Source organism: Canis lupus, chromosome 36 (genome assembly GCF_048164855.1).
Source record: "Canis lupus baileyi chromosome 36, mCanLup2.hap1, whole genome shotgun sequence".
NCBI classification, from domain to species: domain Eukaryota; kingdom Metazoa; phylum Chordata; class Mammalia; order Carnivora; family Canidae; genus Canis; species Canis lupus.
The window spans coordinates 20,891,141-20,907,857 of record NC_132873.1 but is presented as its reverse complement, the minus strand read 5'-3'; the positions used below and the strand labels follow the sequence as shown (position 1 = coordinate 20,907,857).

The window sequence follows — 16,717 nt, the reverse complement described above, 5'->3', positions numbered from 1 at the left end:
CTAAAAAGCATACAGTATCACAGAGCTTGACATTTCCCCCTTTCAGGTTGAAGGTTCCTTTATTCAGGGAATGGGCCTGTATACCACTGAAGAGCTGAAATATTCCCCAGAAGGCGTTCTGTACTCTCGAGGCCCAGATGAGTACAAAATTCCAACCATCACTGACATCCCAGAGGAGTTCAATGTCTCCCTGTTGCCATCATCACAAACTCCGCTAACCATCTATTCATCCAAAGTAAGGCCCCAAACCTACTGTTGTGCAATGTGATTGGTCAAGTTGCATGGTAAATGAAAGCAGGTGGACAAAGTAAAAAATAATGTCAACCTATATTAGGACTGACTCACAAAAGACTGTCGGGATTTGGAGAAGAATCACCTAGAGAAAAGTGAGATTCAGGGAGGATAAGTGATCTCTTCCCAATGGCCATCCTCAGCCACTTTATTTATTAATATCCTCTTTCACTGGAAATGCTAAAATTTTGTGAAAAGTTCTGATTTAATAGAATAATATTTTCACCTAAACTTAAGACTAAAATATTAAATGGGCTTGAAGGCATGATACTCCTGAAATCCTAGGAAGGAGTGGCAACATGGGAAGAAGCCTGGACTGAGACCTCAGTGGACCTGGGTTCTCAGCCTAGCCTTGCCAGCTCCCTATGATTGTAGATGAATCACTGACCTCTTGGGGGCTCACAGTCCTCATCCATACCCAGAAATGGATCTAGAATAGTGTTTCTCAACTGGTCTCCAGGGTACATTTGGCAATGTCTGAAGACATACCTGGTTGTCCCAACTGGGGTTGTGGAGGGAGGAGATGTTCTTACTCTGGGTAGAGAGGCCAAGGATGCTGCTCAATAGCCTTCAATGCACAAGACAGCCCCCACAACAAAGAATTACCTGGCCCAAAATGTCAGTGGTGTCAGGAAGCAAAGACACAAACCGTTAGTAATTGCCAAAGTAATGGAGTTGCAAATTAAAATAAAAGTCAGCATTTATTTCCATTGCTGTATGCAGAATGTGTGAAAATCACTCTCAGAATAGAAACTTCCTTTAGGTTTGAGATGTATTGTTAAAATTTTCGTTCACGTCTTTTAGGAGACTTCTTACTAGGGGTGACAAATTGATATAAAAGAAAATGAGTTCACGTATACCGGCTGAAATTTTATCATTTCCAAACTGGAACCCACTTTCAGCCTAGGAACTTTCTCTGGGCAGATGGTGAGGGAGCTGGGAGGTGGAGGGGTGGGACGTGCAAATATGAAAGGAAGAACAATCAGCATCACCTTTGGATTCTCATTAGGCTGGAAATCACTCAAAGAGCAGCCTTCAAGCCACCAAGAGCAATAGAACAGGCAGGACTGTGAGTTCTATGGTTGAGGCCAGCCACTCAGAGGTGGACCCTATGAGGAAAATCATGGGTTTACAGGTCCCCCATGGAGTGTACTATGTAATAATAACAGGGACTGACCATGCTAGGTGATTTTGTACTTCCTGAGCTGTTGATATCATTGCCTGAATTTCACTGATAAAGGAACAGAGGCTCAGAGAGATAACCTCACCCAGAGAAACAGAGAGAGTAAGGGCCAGCGTTCAAACTTAATGTTTCTAGCTCAGGGTTGCAAATTGGGAGCCCACTGGCTTAATCTAGGCTACAGATGTGTTTTCTGGGATCTACACAGTATTTTTAAAAATCAGGGAATTGTAGGGGCTCCTGGGTGGCTCAGTCAGTTAAGCCTAAGTCAGGGTTTTTTGTTTTTTTGTTTTTTTGTTTTTTTTAAGAATTTATTTCTTTATTCATGAGAGACACAGAGAAAGAGGCAGGGAGAAGCAGGCTCCTTGTGGGGATCCTGATGCAGGATCCAATCTCAGGACCCTGGGATCACAACCTGAGCCAAAAGCAGACACTCAACCACTGAGCCACCCAGGTGCCCCAAGCAACCAACTCTTGATTTTAACTCAGGTCATGATCTCAGGGTCCTGGGATCGAGCCCCTCGATGGGCTCCATGCTCAGCAGGGAGTCTTCTTGAGATTTTCTCTCTCCCTCTGCTCCTCCTCTCTCTCTCTCTTTCTCAAATAAATAAGTAAGTCTTAAAAATCACGGAATTGTACATTAAAATAAGAATATCTAAATTGTCTTGAAAACTTAGATGATCTGGTCATTTTGGTAACATTCTTAGAAGGCATTGATTAGCTATAGACAGCACATGAGGGTATCTCCACTTCACCATAATTTCCACTTTTCCTTGCTGTCCTCCAACTGCCCACATCACTCATTTATATTACCTGACCATTCCTTGCAGATAATAGGCTTGCAACCCATTGTCTGGTACCCAAGTCAATACTCTTCTACTAGAATACCCTACCTCCCCTGATGCTGGAGTCATAATGAGGCATTTTCTTTACTCATGAGGTTGGCCATTGCATGTGCTTCTCTAAATAGGATAACACACACACACACACACACACACACACACACACACACACGGGGAAGTTCAGGTGGTACTGGGATTTTTCAGAGTACACAAGCTTCATTCTGTCAATAAGTCAGTGAACAAACATTTATTGAGAATTATTGTGAGCAAGACACTGTGCTAGGATTTGGGCATGAAATGGTGAATAAAGACCTGGGCCCTGAAATATAGCATAGCTTGTAGAATAGTGTAGAAGATTCTAAAACAAGTGTGCTCTCTTGCAGGGGCTGGGGGAATCTGGGATGTTCTTGGGGTCATCTGTGTTCTTCGCCATCACTGACGCTGTGGCCGCAGCACGCAGAGAAAGAGACATAGCTGAGGACTTCACAGTGAAGAGCCCAGCAACGCCAGAATGGATTCGAATGGCCTGTGCAGATCGGTTCACAGAGATGGTATGGAATTATTGTTTATTTCCCTAAAAAGCAATTTTTCTACCTGTCATTTCTTAGACGTCTAAGGTAAAGTAGACTTTATAATCTGATCAAATTATAAAGTCAAATTATAAAATATAAGCTAACCAAATTATAAGAGGATAAAAATAAATCACACAAATATGCTTTGTAAATGTAGCAATTTTAAATTTTTGAAAAGCATTTCTCCATCTGTTATTTAATTTGATTGTCTCGGCAACTCTGAAGTAGGATGATTTATCATGCTTCAAACACTAACAGCTAAATATGAAACAACTGGATAATTTCATTGAACCATTATAAATATTTCCTCCCTCTATCCTACCTAATCTATCCTACTCTTCAAGAAAATCAAACACAAAAAAATAATCCATGTGTCATGTAGCTGTATTTGATAATACACTTTCCACGTTCCCTATACAAACACAGAATACAGTCTACCTTTCCTTTAGAAATAACAGGATCTTATTACCAGCTCCACTTTTCCACTTCATTCCACTTCATGACAAGGCTCCCAGCCCAGGAGACAGAGGACTGAGGAGTTATCTGCTAGATGCACATGCACGCAGCAATCCAAACCTGCTAACTATTGCAGATACACCACGTTGGTGAGGTCACCGAGCCCACCTGTGCCCATGTCTTCATAGGATCCTAACATAAATAATAACACTAGTTAGCAATGATTGAACACTGTCCTAAATATTTTACACAAATTATTTCATTAGTCATTACTGTAACTCTATCAGGTAACTAGTATTATTTTCTTCATTTTACTATTGAGGAAATTTTGCCCAAAGTCAAGATTCAAACCCAGACTTGTCTGGCTTCAGTTTAGTATATGCCCTCTTAGAGAGAAAAGAATTTATTTTCTACCTCTTAAAAGAAATTTCTGTTTCATAACTATTTTACAAGAAGCTTAAATACTTAACTGACCTCTTCAAAACATCCAGCCATAGAGTGAAAGAATAATGGGACCCAGGATTTGGGAATACTGCTTAACAGGAAGTATAATTACACATTTCCTTCCCTTACGTGATCCAGTCCTCTTCCCATTTCCGAGTCTGACTCAATATCCCTCATACTCCAGTGGTACCAACCACCACCCTGTATTTCCCACCAAGTGTCCTAGCAATAGCTCTGCCCCCTAGGCTGCCCCTCACCTAACCGCACTATCCACAGAAGGGTTACAATCACCTGCCTCAGGCCAGTCCTGCTCAGCTGGCCACAGTCAGGGAAGCAGCACTTCTACTTCTACTGCAGGGACCCCTTCCCTGAGCTGACTTGGGCCTAGAGGGCCATGTCCACCCCTCCCAGGAGCAATGATCACACGGTAACTGCAGGTTCACATGGTCTCTACCCCAAAGCGTAAGCAATCCCTACCTTTTGAAAAATATTCTCAGTTGTCTTTTTCAGTAATAAATATCCTTTCCCAAAATGGGGCAGATCAGCAAAACCACAAACACAGGAACAGGTTCTAATCTTCCTTTCTTGTCCACACTGGACTTTGTTGGTCTTCAAATGGCCTGGCTCCCAAAAAACGAACTACTTCATTTCCAAGTCTTTAGGCCATTTTTAATAGTTGGGTTACCTGGCAAAGTCACTCTGACATGCAATGGTAAGAGGTGAACAACTTGGATTTCATCTACCATTTGGGACTCAGCCGCCAGGTACCTTGTCCGTGGGAAGGGGCCATAAGTCCGATAGTTTCTTGATAAGACTAATTTATTATGTCTTCACAGATATAAATCATCTACTAATTTGTATACCCATCAATCAAGTGCTCAGGGCCAATGTGAGAGTAACCTCACATTTTCTAAAATAGCATCTTATGTTATAATCTAGATTTGTTATGATAAAACTCATTTGAGTAACATGTATTATTTTTTATCTTCATGAAAGTAACACATCGGGGATCCCTGGGTGGCTCAGCGGTTTGGCACCTGCCTTTGGCCCAGGGCATGATCCTGGAGACCCAGGATCAAGTCCCACATCGGGCTCCCTGTATGGAGCCTGCTTCTCCCTCTGCCTGTGTCTCTGCCTCTCTCTATCTGTATCTCTCATGAATAAATAAATAAAATCTTGAAAGAAAGAAAAGAAAGAAAAGAAAGAAAGAAAGAAAGAAAGAAAGAAAGGAAGGAAGGAAGGAAGGAAGGAAGGAAGGAAGGAAGGAAGGAAGAAAGAAAGAAAGAAAGAAAGAAAGAAAGAAAGAAAGAAAGAAAGAAAGAAAGAAAAAAGAAACACATGTCCATTATGGAAAAGTAAGAAAATGTCACAAAGAATAAGATGAATGTTAAAATCAGCTAATCCCACTAACCAGAAATAACCATAAAAAATTTGGTATTTATATATATATACATATATATATACACATACATATATATGTGTATATATATATATACACACACACACACTTGTAATCAACTTTTAATTCATAATTATTTATATGTACAATGTACCTTATATACATACTCATTTTCCAAAATTGAGATATCCCTGACATGAATGCTTAAAAAGATTTGAACAGTATAATTGGGAGTGATTTCATTTTTTTTTTTAAGATTTTATTTATTTACGAGACACACACACACACGGGGGAGGGGGCAGAGACACAGGCAGAGGGAGGAGCAGGCTCCATGCCAGGAGCCTGACACGGGACTGGATCCCAGGTCTCCAGGATCATACCCCGGACCAAAGGCAGATGCTCAACCACTGGGCCACCTGGGCGTCCCTGGGAGTGACTTCATGATGAGAGTATGGGCTTCTTCAAATTCTTGACAAGACTTCAGGGAGAGATTCAAGAGTTTCTCTGTTTTGACCTATAGACAGCAAGAGCAAGAAGATAACCAGCAGCCAGCCTTGAGCGGGGCCTCCCAGGGGAAGCAGAAAGGAGGAAGTCCTGACTCTTGGTTTAACAAAGACACAGAACACAGATTCTTCTGCCACTTCCTGTCACAGGACATGGCAATACTCTGTGATCCATATTGTACCACAAAGCAGGTGCCAGGCATTGTTCTGGGTGCTGGGAACTCAGAAGTGGATGAAACACAGAGAGCAAGCAGGCACTCCCTTTGAGGGGCTCACTTTCTAGAGACCCTAACCTTCCATCTCTCCTGCCTGGGTCCACGCAGCCCCCTCACTGGTTTCCCTCTACCCCAGTGCAGCCACATATTTGTGGTGTGACAAATATGATCATGTCACTCTAGCGTGCACTCAAGGTGACAAGGTGCCTGTTGCTCTTAGGATAAAGATATAACTTTTTAGCTTGCGCCACCGAGCCTATAACCTGTGGAGCCCAGCATGGCCAGCCTCACCCACTTGTGCAGCCATGCGTGATACCCTACCCTGCCCTCTCTCTGAACACTTGCAACCTTCTGCTTCTCGTATCAAGGACAGAGGCCTCCACCAAGCTCTGCCTTCTGCCTGGAACCATCTTCTTCCTTTTCCTAGGCTAATCCCTACTCACCTTTCATATTTGTTTAATTCTTTTATTTGAGAGAGAAAGAGATAGTGACTGAGAGAGCACAAGTGGAGAGGAGAGGGAGAAGCGGGTTCCCCACTGAGCAGGGAGACCAATGTGGGGCTCAATCCCAGGATCCTGGGATCAGGACCTGAGTCAAAGGCAGACACTTAAGCAACTAAGCCACCCAGGTGCCCTTTCATATTTTTAATCAAATTCAAGAAATTAATTCACTACTTTCCTTTTTGCATATTTTGAGGTACCAGGAGTATACTGGTGAACCAGACTCATGAGAATTGCTCTCAAGTTGTTTACAGTGCAGCAGGGGAGAAAGACAATTAGTGTGAATTATAAGTGCTTAGCTGACTCTGGGTTATGCCTGTACATCAGTAGAACAAAATTTTTCTAACTTAGCCTTAACCTTTTCTTAAAGTCAAAGAGGTCATAGATTTGGCCCCAGCTTTGCTCATTCATCATCCAATCATTCGCTCATTTTTCCATGCGCCAGGCAGTCCTGAGGAACTAAAAAATAGTGAGCCAGTCAGTCACTGCCTGTATGGAGTTTACATTCTGGAGAAACCAGACAGTAAACAAATAAACAAACACACAATATAATTTCAGTAATAAACACTGTGATAAATACTGTGAACAGGCTTAACTGACCTGGTGGCTCAGCTGGTTAATCCTCTGCTTAGTCATGATCCCAGGGTCCTGCTGCTCCCCCCAGTCATACTTGCTCTCTCTAATGAACAAATAAAATATTTTTTAAATGTTTTTTAATTTTTAAAATGTTTTAAAAGAATAGTTAATGCAAAGGTCCTGTGGCAGTTTCATTAGATTGAAAGTAGCATGGGACCAAGCAGCCCTCGAAATGGCCTTACCTTTTAAGTCTGTGATAGTGGTAGAAAAAACTTGTAACTAAAAGGCTACAGTTGTTGTTCTTCCTAGAATAGAGATAGAAGAAATAAAAATGGGTGCCTGGGTGGCTCAGTCAGTTAAACATCCAACTCTTGATTTCAACTCAGATCACAATTTTAGGGTCATGAAATCAAGCCCCACATCAGGCTCTGTGCCAAGTGTGGAACCTGCTTAAGATTCCCTCTCTACCTCTACCTCTACTCCTCCCACACTTGCACTAATTAATTAATCAATTAATTTGTGGCCATACCACTTATCTTCAGATCAGGAGGGTAAAACCTGAATAATCCTTATTCCAGCTTCCCTTGCAACAATCCCATATCACAATCCAAGTCTACATCTTGAGTTCTTTAGAAATTATGATTTGTTCACACAGCAGGCCTCCTAAAGTTCTCATAGCCTGGCTCCTCACACAGACCAGTCTCTTTAAAGCATCTTAGAACAAATCTGAGCCTGTATCAGATTTACATTTAATCAAACTACAATATGGTATTTTAATCAAAATTCAGTCAACCCTTGAACAACAGGGGCTTGATCTGTGCAGGTCCACTTATACCCAAATTTACTGCAGTACACACTGTAAATGTGTTTTCTCTTCCTTAAGATTTTCTTTATAATATTTTCTCTTCTCTTACTTTATAATCAGAATATAGTATATAACACATATTTGTTAATCAACTATTTTATCAGTGACAGTTCATTTCAGTCAACAGTAAGCCATTAGTATTTAAGTTTTGGGGGAGTCAAAATTTTAAGTGGATTTTCAACTTCATGGTGGGGAGTCAGGCCCCCATGTTGTTCAAGAGTCAACTATATGTAATGATTCACAATGGCATATAACACTCTTACTATGCAAAAACCAAACTTTTTTTGAGAAATAGATATTAACACTCTTAGTATTTGGCCTTTGAATTCTGTTGTCAAAACACAATTTGTTTGGACATGTAAGAAGCCGAGAGGTTCAAAGGATCTGTGTGCTAGAACATGAGCATTGGAAAGTCTAAAACCTCCTCTTTTAATAACCTCCTTACAACCATAAGGTAAATAACAGCTTACCTATATCAATTTTTAAACAGAAATGATGGCCAAACCCTCACTACTTTTCATTTGGAATCAAATAAAATAACACATGTAAAAATACTGTGTAAATACAAGTCACTCTATAAATATTAAAGTGAAGTTTCCACCAAATACCCGTAACTATTAATGACTTTCTTCAAAATAGGCCTCTCCCAATGGGCTTGAAAAGAATTTCCACATTAAATCAAGTTGACTTGCTAAAGGCTGGAAAAAAAAATCTTAAGACTAATAAACCTCATTTTCACAGATAATTAGTTTCCAGTTTCAACAAAAAAGCAACAACAACAACAAAAATTCTATTTGAACATTTACTATATCATTCTATTTGATCAATCATTTACTATATCAAAGACTGTTTACATCTGTGGCTATGGTTACCTTGATCAGAGTTGTTGATTGTCTTTATCCATGGGCCCTTTCCTAGGTGGTTAACTCCTGGTCAGTACAGTGTTGCTGGTGGTAGTTTGCTCTGAGCCCAGCAGAGCAGCCTGGCTCAGCCAGACCTGGCCAGAAACGTCATCTCTACATATTCGTTTTTTGGTGATGGGAGAAAGAAAAATGTGTTTTTTGGAAAATGTGTTTTATATAGTCATTTTAAAATTCCACAAGGGAAAAAAAAGGAAATTTATCTTAAAGATATAGAGAAAATACCTAATTAATACTTTCAAGTTAGAACTTTTCCTTAGCAACAATGATTTCATGAAAAAAAAAAATCTTTAGGATTCAGAGACACAAAGAGTTCCACAGCCTTAAAAATTTTTTAAATCCTGCCTTGGAGAATTTGGCAGTAGGACAAATCAAAACCCTCGTTATCACTAGCAGCAAAAAAGTATTTATTGAAGTAACTTCAGAAACGTGGTGTGGAGGGCACCTGGGTGGTTTAGTGGTTGAGTGTCTGCCTTTGGCTCAGGTTGTGATCCCAGGGTCCTGGGATCGAGTCCCACATCAGGCTCCCTGCTCAGTGGGGAGCCTGCTTCTCCCTCTGCCTAGGTCTCTGCCTCTCTCTCTGTCTCTCATGAATAGATAAATAAAGTCTTTTAAAAAGAAAGGAAGGAAGGAAGGAAGGAAGGAAGGAAGGAAGGAAGGAAGGAAGGAAGGAAGGAAGGAAGGAAGGAAGGATGGATGCGGGAGCTGCCACCGTGGGAGGCCACATAAAGCCAATGAGCAGATTCAGTTTCCATCTCCTGGAAGCTAAAACCAGACATTCGGCTTAGAAACAAGTATGTAAACAGGTTTCAGTTCACGCCACATTTTGAAAGGGAAGCTTCATGATGCTGACTCATAAGGAATACTTGCAACCACAAGTGGTTGTGTCCTGTGTTAGGCTGAAGCCTGACTTCAGAACAACTCCGTGGGGGACAGTCCTTTACTGCTAGACCAGTGCCCATTTCCAGCGCCCATGCCTGCCCTTCCCTGCTGTTCTGTACAGTTGGCGGAGGTCTACCTGCTGAAGGCTTTCACCTTCCCCGCTGGGCAAACCCTCAGCCAGCCTCCTCCCACCCACTCTCTTCCCTCTGCATCACTAGCACCTTGCAGCCCCCGTCTTTCTTTTTCCCTTCCTGCTTCTTTTCGCATTTCTAGACGCCCAGACTCAGTGAGAGTTGGCAGCATTTAAAGTGCCACCTGTTTAGTTCAGTAAAAGGAGCCCTTCCTGCCAGATGAAGGAGAGACACAGGGACATTTCCTGCGCTCTGAGCAGCCCGGTTTACCTACACGACTGTCAGCAGGTTTGCCCCCAAACTCTAGTTCTCAACCGCATATCCTGTGCACCTCCTTGCATTGCTCGGAGCAGAGGGAGATGTACGACTGCATTCTCTTTCTTTATGGTGTTGGAACCTACCCCAGTAACGTGTAGAAACACGCATTCTGCATCCTGTTCTGCTGAAAGCTAAGCCACAGCTACGTGGCAAAGGAGACCTTAAAAGCAGCACAGGCCCACCTCGGCCCCCTGAGCTCCCAGAGCTGGAGCACGGACACAATCTGCACGACTCAGGAGATGACTCGGAGTGGAGGCTCCCATGGTGCCTTCCTCAGAATGCTGTCTGCCACTCTGTCCCGTGAGATGCGCAGACACACAAACACGTACACGCGTGCAGGTGCACGCACACTCAGCCAGGCACACGCTCTCTCATTCTTCATCACATTCTTTCCCTCCCTGCCTCTCACGCTGTCTTGGAAGAGCCTTTTCTGGCACTCTCACAGGCTCGAAACTGGTTCCATGCTGAACATGCCTGTCCTAGGGTGCAGGGACTGAATCTGTTCCCTGCAATGCTTGGTGACACTTCACTCAGTGGCCTTTCTTACCACTGAAGGGGGATTATCTGACACTGTTACTGAGTGTATATTTTTGTATCTAAGAGCTCTCCTACCTGGTCTCTGGAAGGCAACCCCTTTAGTTGAGAGAAGCAGGGGGAAGAAGAAAGGTAGGGATAGCATCTAAAAAGGAACAGGACGAAGCCGGAGGCATTCCTCAGATGAAGAGAGGGGAGCAAGCAATGCAGAATACGAAACAGAAAAAAAAGTAGCCTTTAATTGGCAATGGAGCAGAGTTACAATGTACTATTTTAGCTTAGTGGTCAAGACACAGACCCTGGAGTCAGAAGGATGGGGGGTTAGAATCCTAGCTCTACCTTTGGTGATTTATGTCACTTCTCTGATCATTGGGTTTCCTTATCTATAAAATGAGGGGAGAGGTATGTGGAAAGAATAATTCTAATTATTGTATGGTGCTGTTGTAAGGATTAAGATAACTCATGAAAAACATTTCGCAGTTGTCACACGTAGTAAGTGGTCGATATACACCGATAATGAGGATGATGGTGGTGATGATAATAAAGATGATAGAGTCAAACGTCCACAAACCACCTTCAGACTTAATGGTTTGTCAGATGGATTCACAAAACTCAGAAAAGCAGGTATACTTATGGTTATGGTTTATTACAGTGAAAAGAGACAGGTGAACATGAGCAAAGGAACATAGGGCAGGGTCCAGGACAGACCAGGCACAAGCTTCCAGTTGTCCTCTCCCAGTGGAGTCACATAGATAATGCCTAATTCTCCCAGCAATGGTGTTTGAGAAAATCTACAAGGTATTGCCAACCAGGAAAGCTTACCTGAGCCTTGGTATCCAGGGTTTTTATTAGAGATCAGTTAAGTAGGCATAAGCTGTCTGCATCTGACCTTAGCTACTCAGTGTCCAGACCTTCCAGAAATCAAATGATACCACGTGGCTCAGGCCCCAGGTAAACAAAGACATCTTATCTTATGGGATTTCAGAGGCTTTGGTGTTACCTCCCAGGAGCTGGTCTGGGGCTAAAACTTTCTTTGAAGTGTGCAAGGTTTGGACAACTCAGGCCTGCTGACTGAATCCTTTACTGCACAATGATGATGATTAAGAATCCTGCATTCATGGCCACTACCTGTTGTCACTAGACCTTGAAACTGGTGAGATTGGACCAGATACATCTCGAAGCTGCGAGTTAATGAAAAGCAGAATTGGTCTTGACAGTCATAGTGAATATTGTCTTAATTATTGAGAACCAATAGGGAGGAATAGAATGGACAAGGAAAGGAATGATGGCACCAAGCAAAGAAGATAAAGGGAAGATCACCAAAAGCCAATGAAGAGCACCTCAAATCCCAGAGATGGGGCCTTTGAGACCAAAAAAAAAAAAAGGTTATATCCTCACTCTAAGAGCTGGGTGGGAAGTTGGTAAAATTTAAGAAGGCCGGGAATGACTATTAATCTGTGTTCCAAGGCAGAGGGGCACCCTGGGAGCCCAGGTCTGGTGAAGAGAATTGGAAGCAGGTTCTGGAAAAGACTAAAAATTCCATTCCCTTTAGCAAAGGAGCTGACCTGAAACCACCTCAGACTAGACTGAGGCACTTTGTTCCGGTCTGGCCCAGCCCAGGTGCAACTGGCTGATTCTAAATAAGATTGCGAACAACTCCTGGAGCCCCAGTTAAGTAGAGAATACGGAAAGGCCCCCCATTTACATTTCAATACAGATTAAGAGCAAACAGAACAGGATTTGTAAAGATAACAGGTTAGAAATTGGGTTATTTTGTTTGCTTTGGTTCCTTGTCTTCTTTTTGTATTTCTGTGAAAAAAAAAAATATATGAGAAAAGTTTTGGAGGATCTTTAGAACTTTCCATTATTTATGGAAAGTTTGTTTTTGTTTTTAACACTTTTGTAACTAAAAGTCAAGTCTTCAAGCAAAAACAGGACAACAGCAGAGGGAGGGAATATCTGCTTTCTACCAGACCAAAGGGAGAGAATTCCCAGCAAAGGACTCAGGAATTGAGGAGCACAAGGGAGATGGATAAACAATTCAAATTCTTAGGGCATGTATTCCAGGATAATAGAATGAGCCTGGGGCTAATTAGCAAGGACACTGCTCCACACAAATTATTTGGCTAAAGGTGTAAAGGGGCTGTTCTTAGATCACTGCAGAGGAGACCAAGTCTGTAGGCTCCAAAGCAAACAACTCTCAGCCTAACCACTCTCCCCTTCCTACTATCACAACATTTTCATAATATCGATCATTCTCAGGGGTGCCTGGGTGGTGCAGTTGGTTAAGCATCTGCCTTGGGCTCAGGTCATGATCTCAGGGTCCTGGGATTGAATCCCACTTCAATTCCTGTTCAGCAGGGAGTCTGTTTCTCCCTCTGCCTCTCTCCCCCACCTCTGCTTTTGCATTCTCTCTCTCTCTCTCAAATAAGATATATCATTCTCTTTGGAATTCACATCTGGGAAGCAAAAAAGATAGCTACCTAATCAAAGTGCCCTCTTAAGCAACATTTAAGTGTAGCAGAGATCACAACACTGAATCACTGTCTCTTCAGAGTTGTCATGAGAGGAATAGTACTGTCCCATTCCTCAGGAAAATCCTGCCTCCTCTGCCAGAAAATTTTTCAAAACCTACAGACTCGATATAGTTTTTCTGATGAGACGCTGTAATGGCATTATGACATTATTTAATTTGCTTTCTTTCTTAGATCCCAAGAGATGACCTGAGGACATTTAAACCTTGGTCTATCCCTATAGCATAACATTGCTGTCATTTCTTAAAAGGTAAGATCATTAAGCTGTAAGAAAATTACTCAGGAAAAAAAAAATCAGCCAGTCCAGTAGCTTTCAAATTGTGTTCTGGGATCCCTGGGTGGCACAGCAGTTTAGCGCCTGCCTTTGGCCCTGGAGACCCGGGATCGAATCCCACGTCGGGCTCCCGGTGCATGGAGCCTGCTTCTCCCTCTGCCTGTGCCTCTGCCTCTCCCTCTCACTGTGTGCCTATCATTAATAAGTAAAATAAAATAAAAAAAAATAAAAATAAATTGTGTTCTAAGGAAATTTAGGATTGTACAAATGTATAAATCTAGTTTCATTTTTCTCAAGATTATTTATTTATTTATTCGAGAGAGTGAGCTAGAGAGAAAGAGAGAGAGAGAGAGAAGGAATGGGGGGAGAGGAAGAAGCAGGTTCCCTGTGGAGCAGAACACCCACTGCGGGGCTCCATCTCAGAATCCTGGGATCATGACCTGAGTCAAAGTCAGACACTTAACCATCTGAGCCACCCAGAAGCCCCTCCAGTTTCATTTTTAAATATTATCCAACATTTTAATTTTTTAACACTAAACATGCTTGGGTTTGGATGCTGACAAGGAAAGTCAGGGTATTTATCTCAGAAAAACATAGCAGTTTTTCTTTTCATTTTCTTCTCTTTTCTTTTTTAAAGATTTTATTTTTAAGTAATCTCTATACCCAACATGGGACTCAAACTCACAACCCTGAGATCAAGAGTCACATACTCCATCAACTGAGCCAGCCAGGTGCCCCAGACTGTCTCTTTAACTAAAATAAAATTTAAAATGAGAAAGCTTGAATTAAGATATTTTAAAGATCCTATTTCTGATTTATTTGAGAACCACTTATATCTTGAGTGTAAAATACCAAATTAAAAATCTATTGTTCCCACATTTATAATTAATTATGCTATTTAAAAGCGATGTCTAGTTGTATTTGTTGGGTTTGACTGCTACAGTTTTGTAGTACAGCGTAATACAAAACATAGAGCATTCAAGGTTTTGGAGAAGGGCCACAAAAACTGCCTGGGAAATATATGCTGACAAAAAGAAACATATTTTCACTGTTAGAAAATTAAACTGGTTTTCTGCACACTTACTAGGCAACATTAAAAAAAATGAAAGCAGAAGAGAACTACATCATAAATTCAGAGAAAAAATTTTTTTCATCAAACTCTAATTTTCCAATTAAACGTCTAGAACAACCTATGCATATTAACAGATATATGTTTCATTTCATTGTGCTTTGTCACATTGAGTTAGGACCCATGGGGCTAGGCAGGGAAAGATAAGGGAAAGGCCCAGAGTCAGGCTCCCATAGATCCCAAGGAAACAGAGCTAAGGCAACAAAAACAGACAAGGAAGTAAATCTGCCAGCCCCCTGGCTCCAAATGTTAGGGAGACTCACCTAACTCACCAAATCTTCCTTTGACAGCTACAAAGTAATCACAGAGACTCACCAGACCCAAAAACAACCATATGTCATTCACTCAAGACAGCACAAGAAATCTCAAGGCCATAAACTCCCTGATTAGGTTCTCAGTAAAAGACCAACCCTACAAGCCCTCAGTGGCAACCCTGCCGGGACCCCTGTCACTTCTGAGACTTTCTCTGTATCTTTGCTTAAAAACTTCTAACGCTTTACTCACTCTCCTGTGTCCACGAGATTCATCCTTCAAGTCCCAGAGAGAACCTAGCTCTCCTGCTTCGATGTAAGAACTCACATTGATAGTTTTGCTAAATCAGATTACATAATCGATGAGGTTTGTTTTTCCTTTCACAATAACAACAAAAATCAAAATAGTCAGCATTTAAAATTGTTTTTTAAATTATTATAAAATGGTAATTAAAAAACATACACCCAATTATAGAGGGCAGACCACCTAGCTCTTTAATTATTCTCTCTCCTTCCAAGTATTAAAATTAAATGTGTATATGATGACAAATTCACTCTAATGCCGTAAACTGCACAGCATTGTGCCTGACACTAGTACTCAATAAAGGAAAGCTACACACACACACACACACACACACTCGGATAAGTTAAATGCCAAACTTTAACAAATTGGAGACCACCAGTGAATGAACTGAGTTGTCGTGTTTTTGTACAAACTTCAAAATAAAGACCATCCTCAGAGTGTAAGAGAAATTTAAAAAACAAAAATCAAAACCAAACCAAAAAAACTCTTTTGCTACTTTACTGCTTATAGCTATTTCTGTGTTGGAAGGATTTCCATGCTGTGCAATTTTTAAAAATTCAGATATAAATTGCATTCTGAGTCTTTAACTGTCATCCCTTACCTACACTTGCAGAGAGTTCTGCTTTCTTCAAAGTAGCATCGTTGTTCTCCTATATTTGCTTTATAAGGAAGTGTCAAACATCAACCTTATTAAATTTATACCAGAACAAAATCATATATGTGTGTGTTCCCATAACATTTTAAACCTCTGCTAAAAATGTGTGGAAATTTCTGAGCTCATCCAGCTTCTCATTTATTTTATAAATGAAGATATGGAGGCCAAGGAAGAATAACTACCTAATTGTACATATTTAGGACCCTGGGTGGCTCAGTCCGTTAAATATCTACCTTCAGCTCAGATCATGATCTTGGGGTCCTGGGATCAAGTCCTACCTTGGGTTCCCTGCTCAGTGGGGAACTGGCTTCTCCCTCTCCCTCTGCCCTACCCACTGCTTGTGATGTCACGTACTGGATCTCTCAAATAAATAAATAAAATCTTAAAAAACAATAAAAGTAAAATAAATGTATTTATTCATATCCATAAAGCTTACCAATCCAATTTTTCAACTATTGTTTTCCTTACATGCAAAAGTTATTGTTAAATATGAAATATTAAAATTAAATATTAAATATTATTCTCTTTTCTTTTTTCCAGGTTTCCAGTTTTTCACAAGTGAAAAGATGATTTGTTAATCCAAACCAATATTCTTATACTGTTGTGTTGTGACACAAATTTTAGAAACATTATTCAAGTCTGATTAGGTTAAAGATGAATCATTATTTACAAATTATTTACTTAGACTTTCTAGGCTAGAGGCCACCAGACAAACACTGCAATATCCACAGTAGCCAAGTTTAAGTTTGATTTGTTTCTGAAGATATCACGTAAATATTGCTCTAAAAGCAAATTTTTTCTTTCTGTGTCCATCCAATCTAACTCGACTAGTACTGCAAGTTACAATTCTCAAATGAAAGACACTTCTCAGCGAATAAATGGTGATTACTTTTCTCATGGGTGTGTTTGATTCAGTGGCCACAGGTAGGGACACCACAAGAG

At 41.1% G+C, this 16,717-nt stretch overlaps 1 protein-coding gene and 1 long non-coding RNA gene across 10 annotated transcripts in view; one reads left to right on the top strand and one right to left on the bottom strand.

The window, feature by feature from the left end:
* LOC140625899 (aldehyde oxidase 2) overlaps positions 1 to 16,668 on the top strand; it is a 63,217-nt gene extending 46,549 nt beyond the window's left edge. For all 7 annotated transcript variants that reach the window (XM_072813576.1, XM_072813575.1, XM_072813578.1 and 4 more), the window contains 4 exons: positions 47 to 235; positions 2,697 to 2,864; positions 13,337 to 13,412; positions 16,316 to 16,668. In XM_072813576.1, coding sequence (XP_072669677.1) covers positions 47 to 235; positions 2,697 to 2,864; positions 13,337 to 13,390 — 411 coding nt within the window. In that variant the 3' untranslated portion in view covers positions 13,391 to 13,412; positions 16,316 to 16,668. The remainder of the gene's footprint in view (positions 1 to 46; positions 236 to 2,696; positions 2,865 to 13,336; positions 13,413 to 16,315) is intronic.
* LOC140625902 (uncharacterized) lies at positions 2,481 to 9,282 on the bottom strand. 3 transcript variants are annotated; one of them, XR_012025173.1, is made up of 4 exons: positions 8,716 to 9,282; positions 7,221 to 7,283; positions 7,003 to 7,081; positions 2,481 to 4,405 (listed from the first exon to the last, which is right to left on the bottom strand). It is a non-coding gene; the product is annotated as an uncharacterized lncRNA (long non-coding RNA). The 3 variants fall into 3 exon arrangements; XR_012025174.1 differs by having other exon boundaries at positions 2,481 to 3,533; XR_012025172.1 differs by lacking the exon at positions 2,481 to 4,405 and adding an exon at positions 5,318 to 5,698.
* Positions 16,669 to 16,717: the final 49 nt, after the last annotated feature.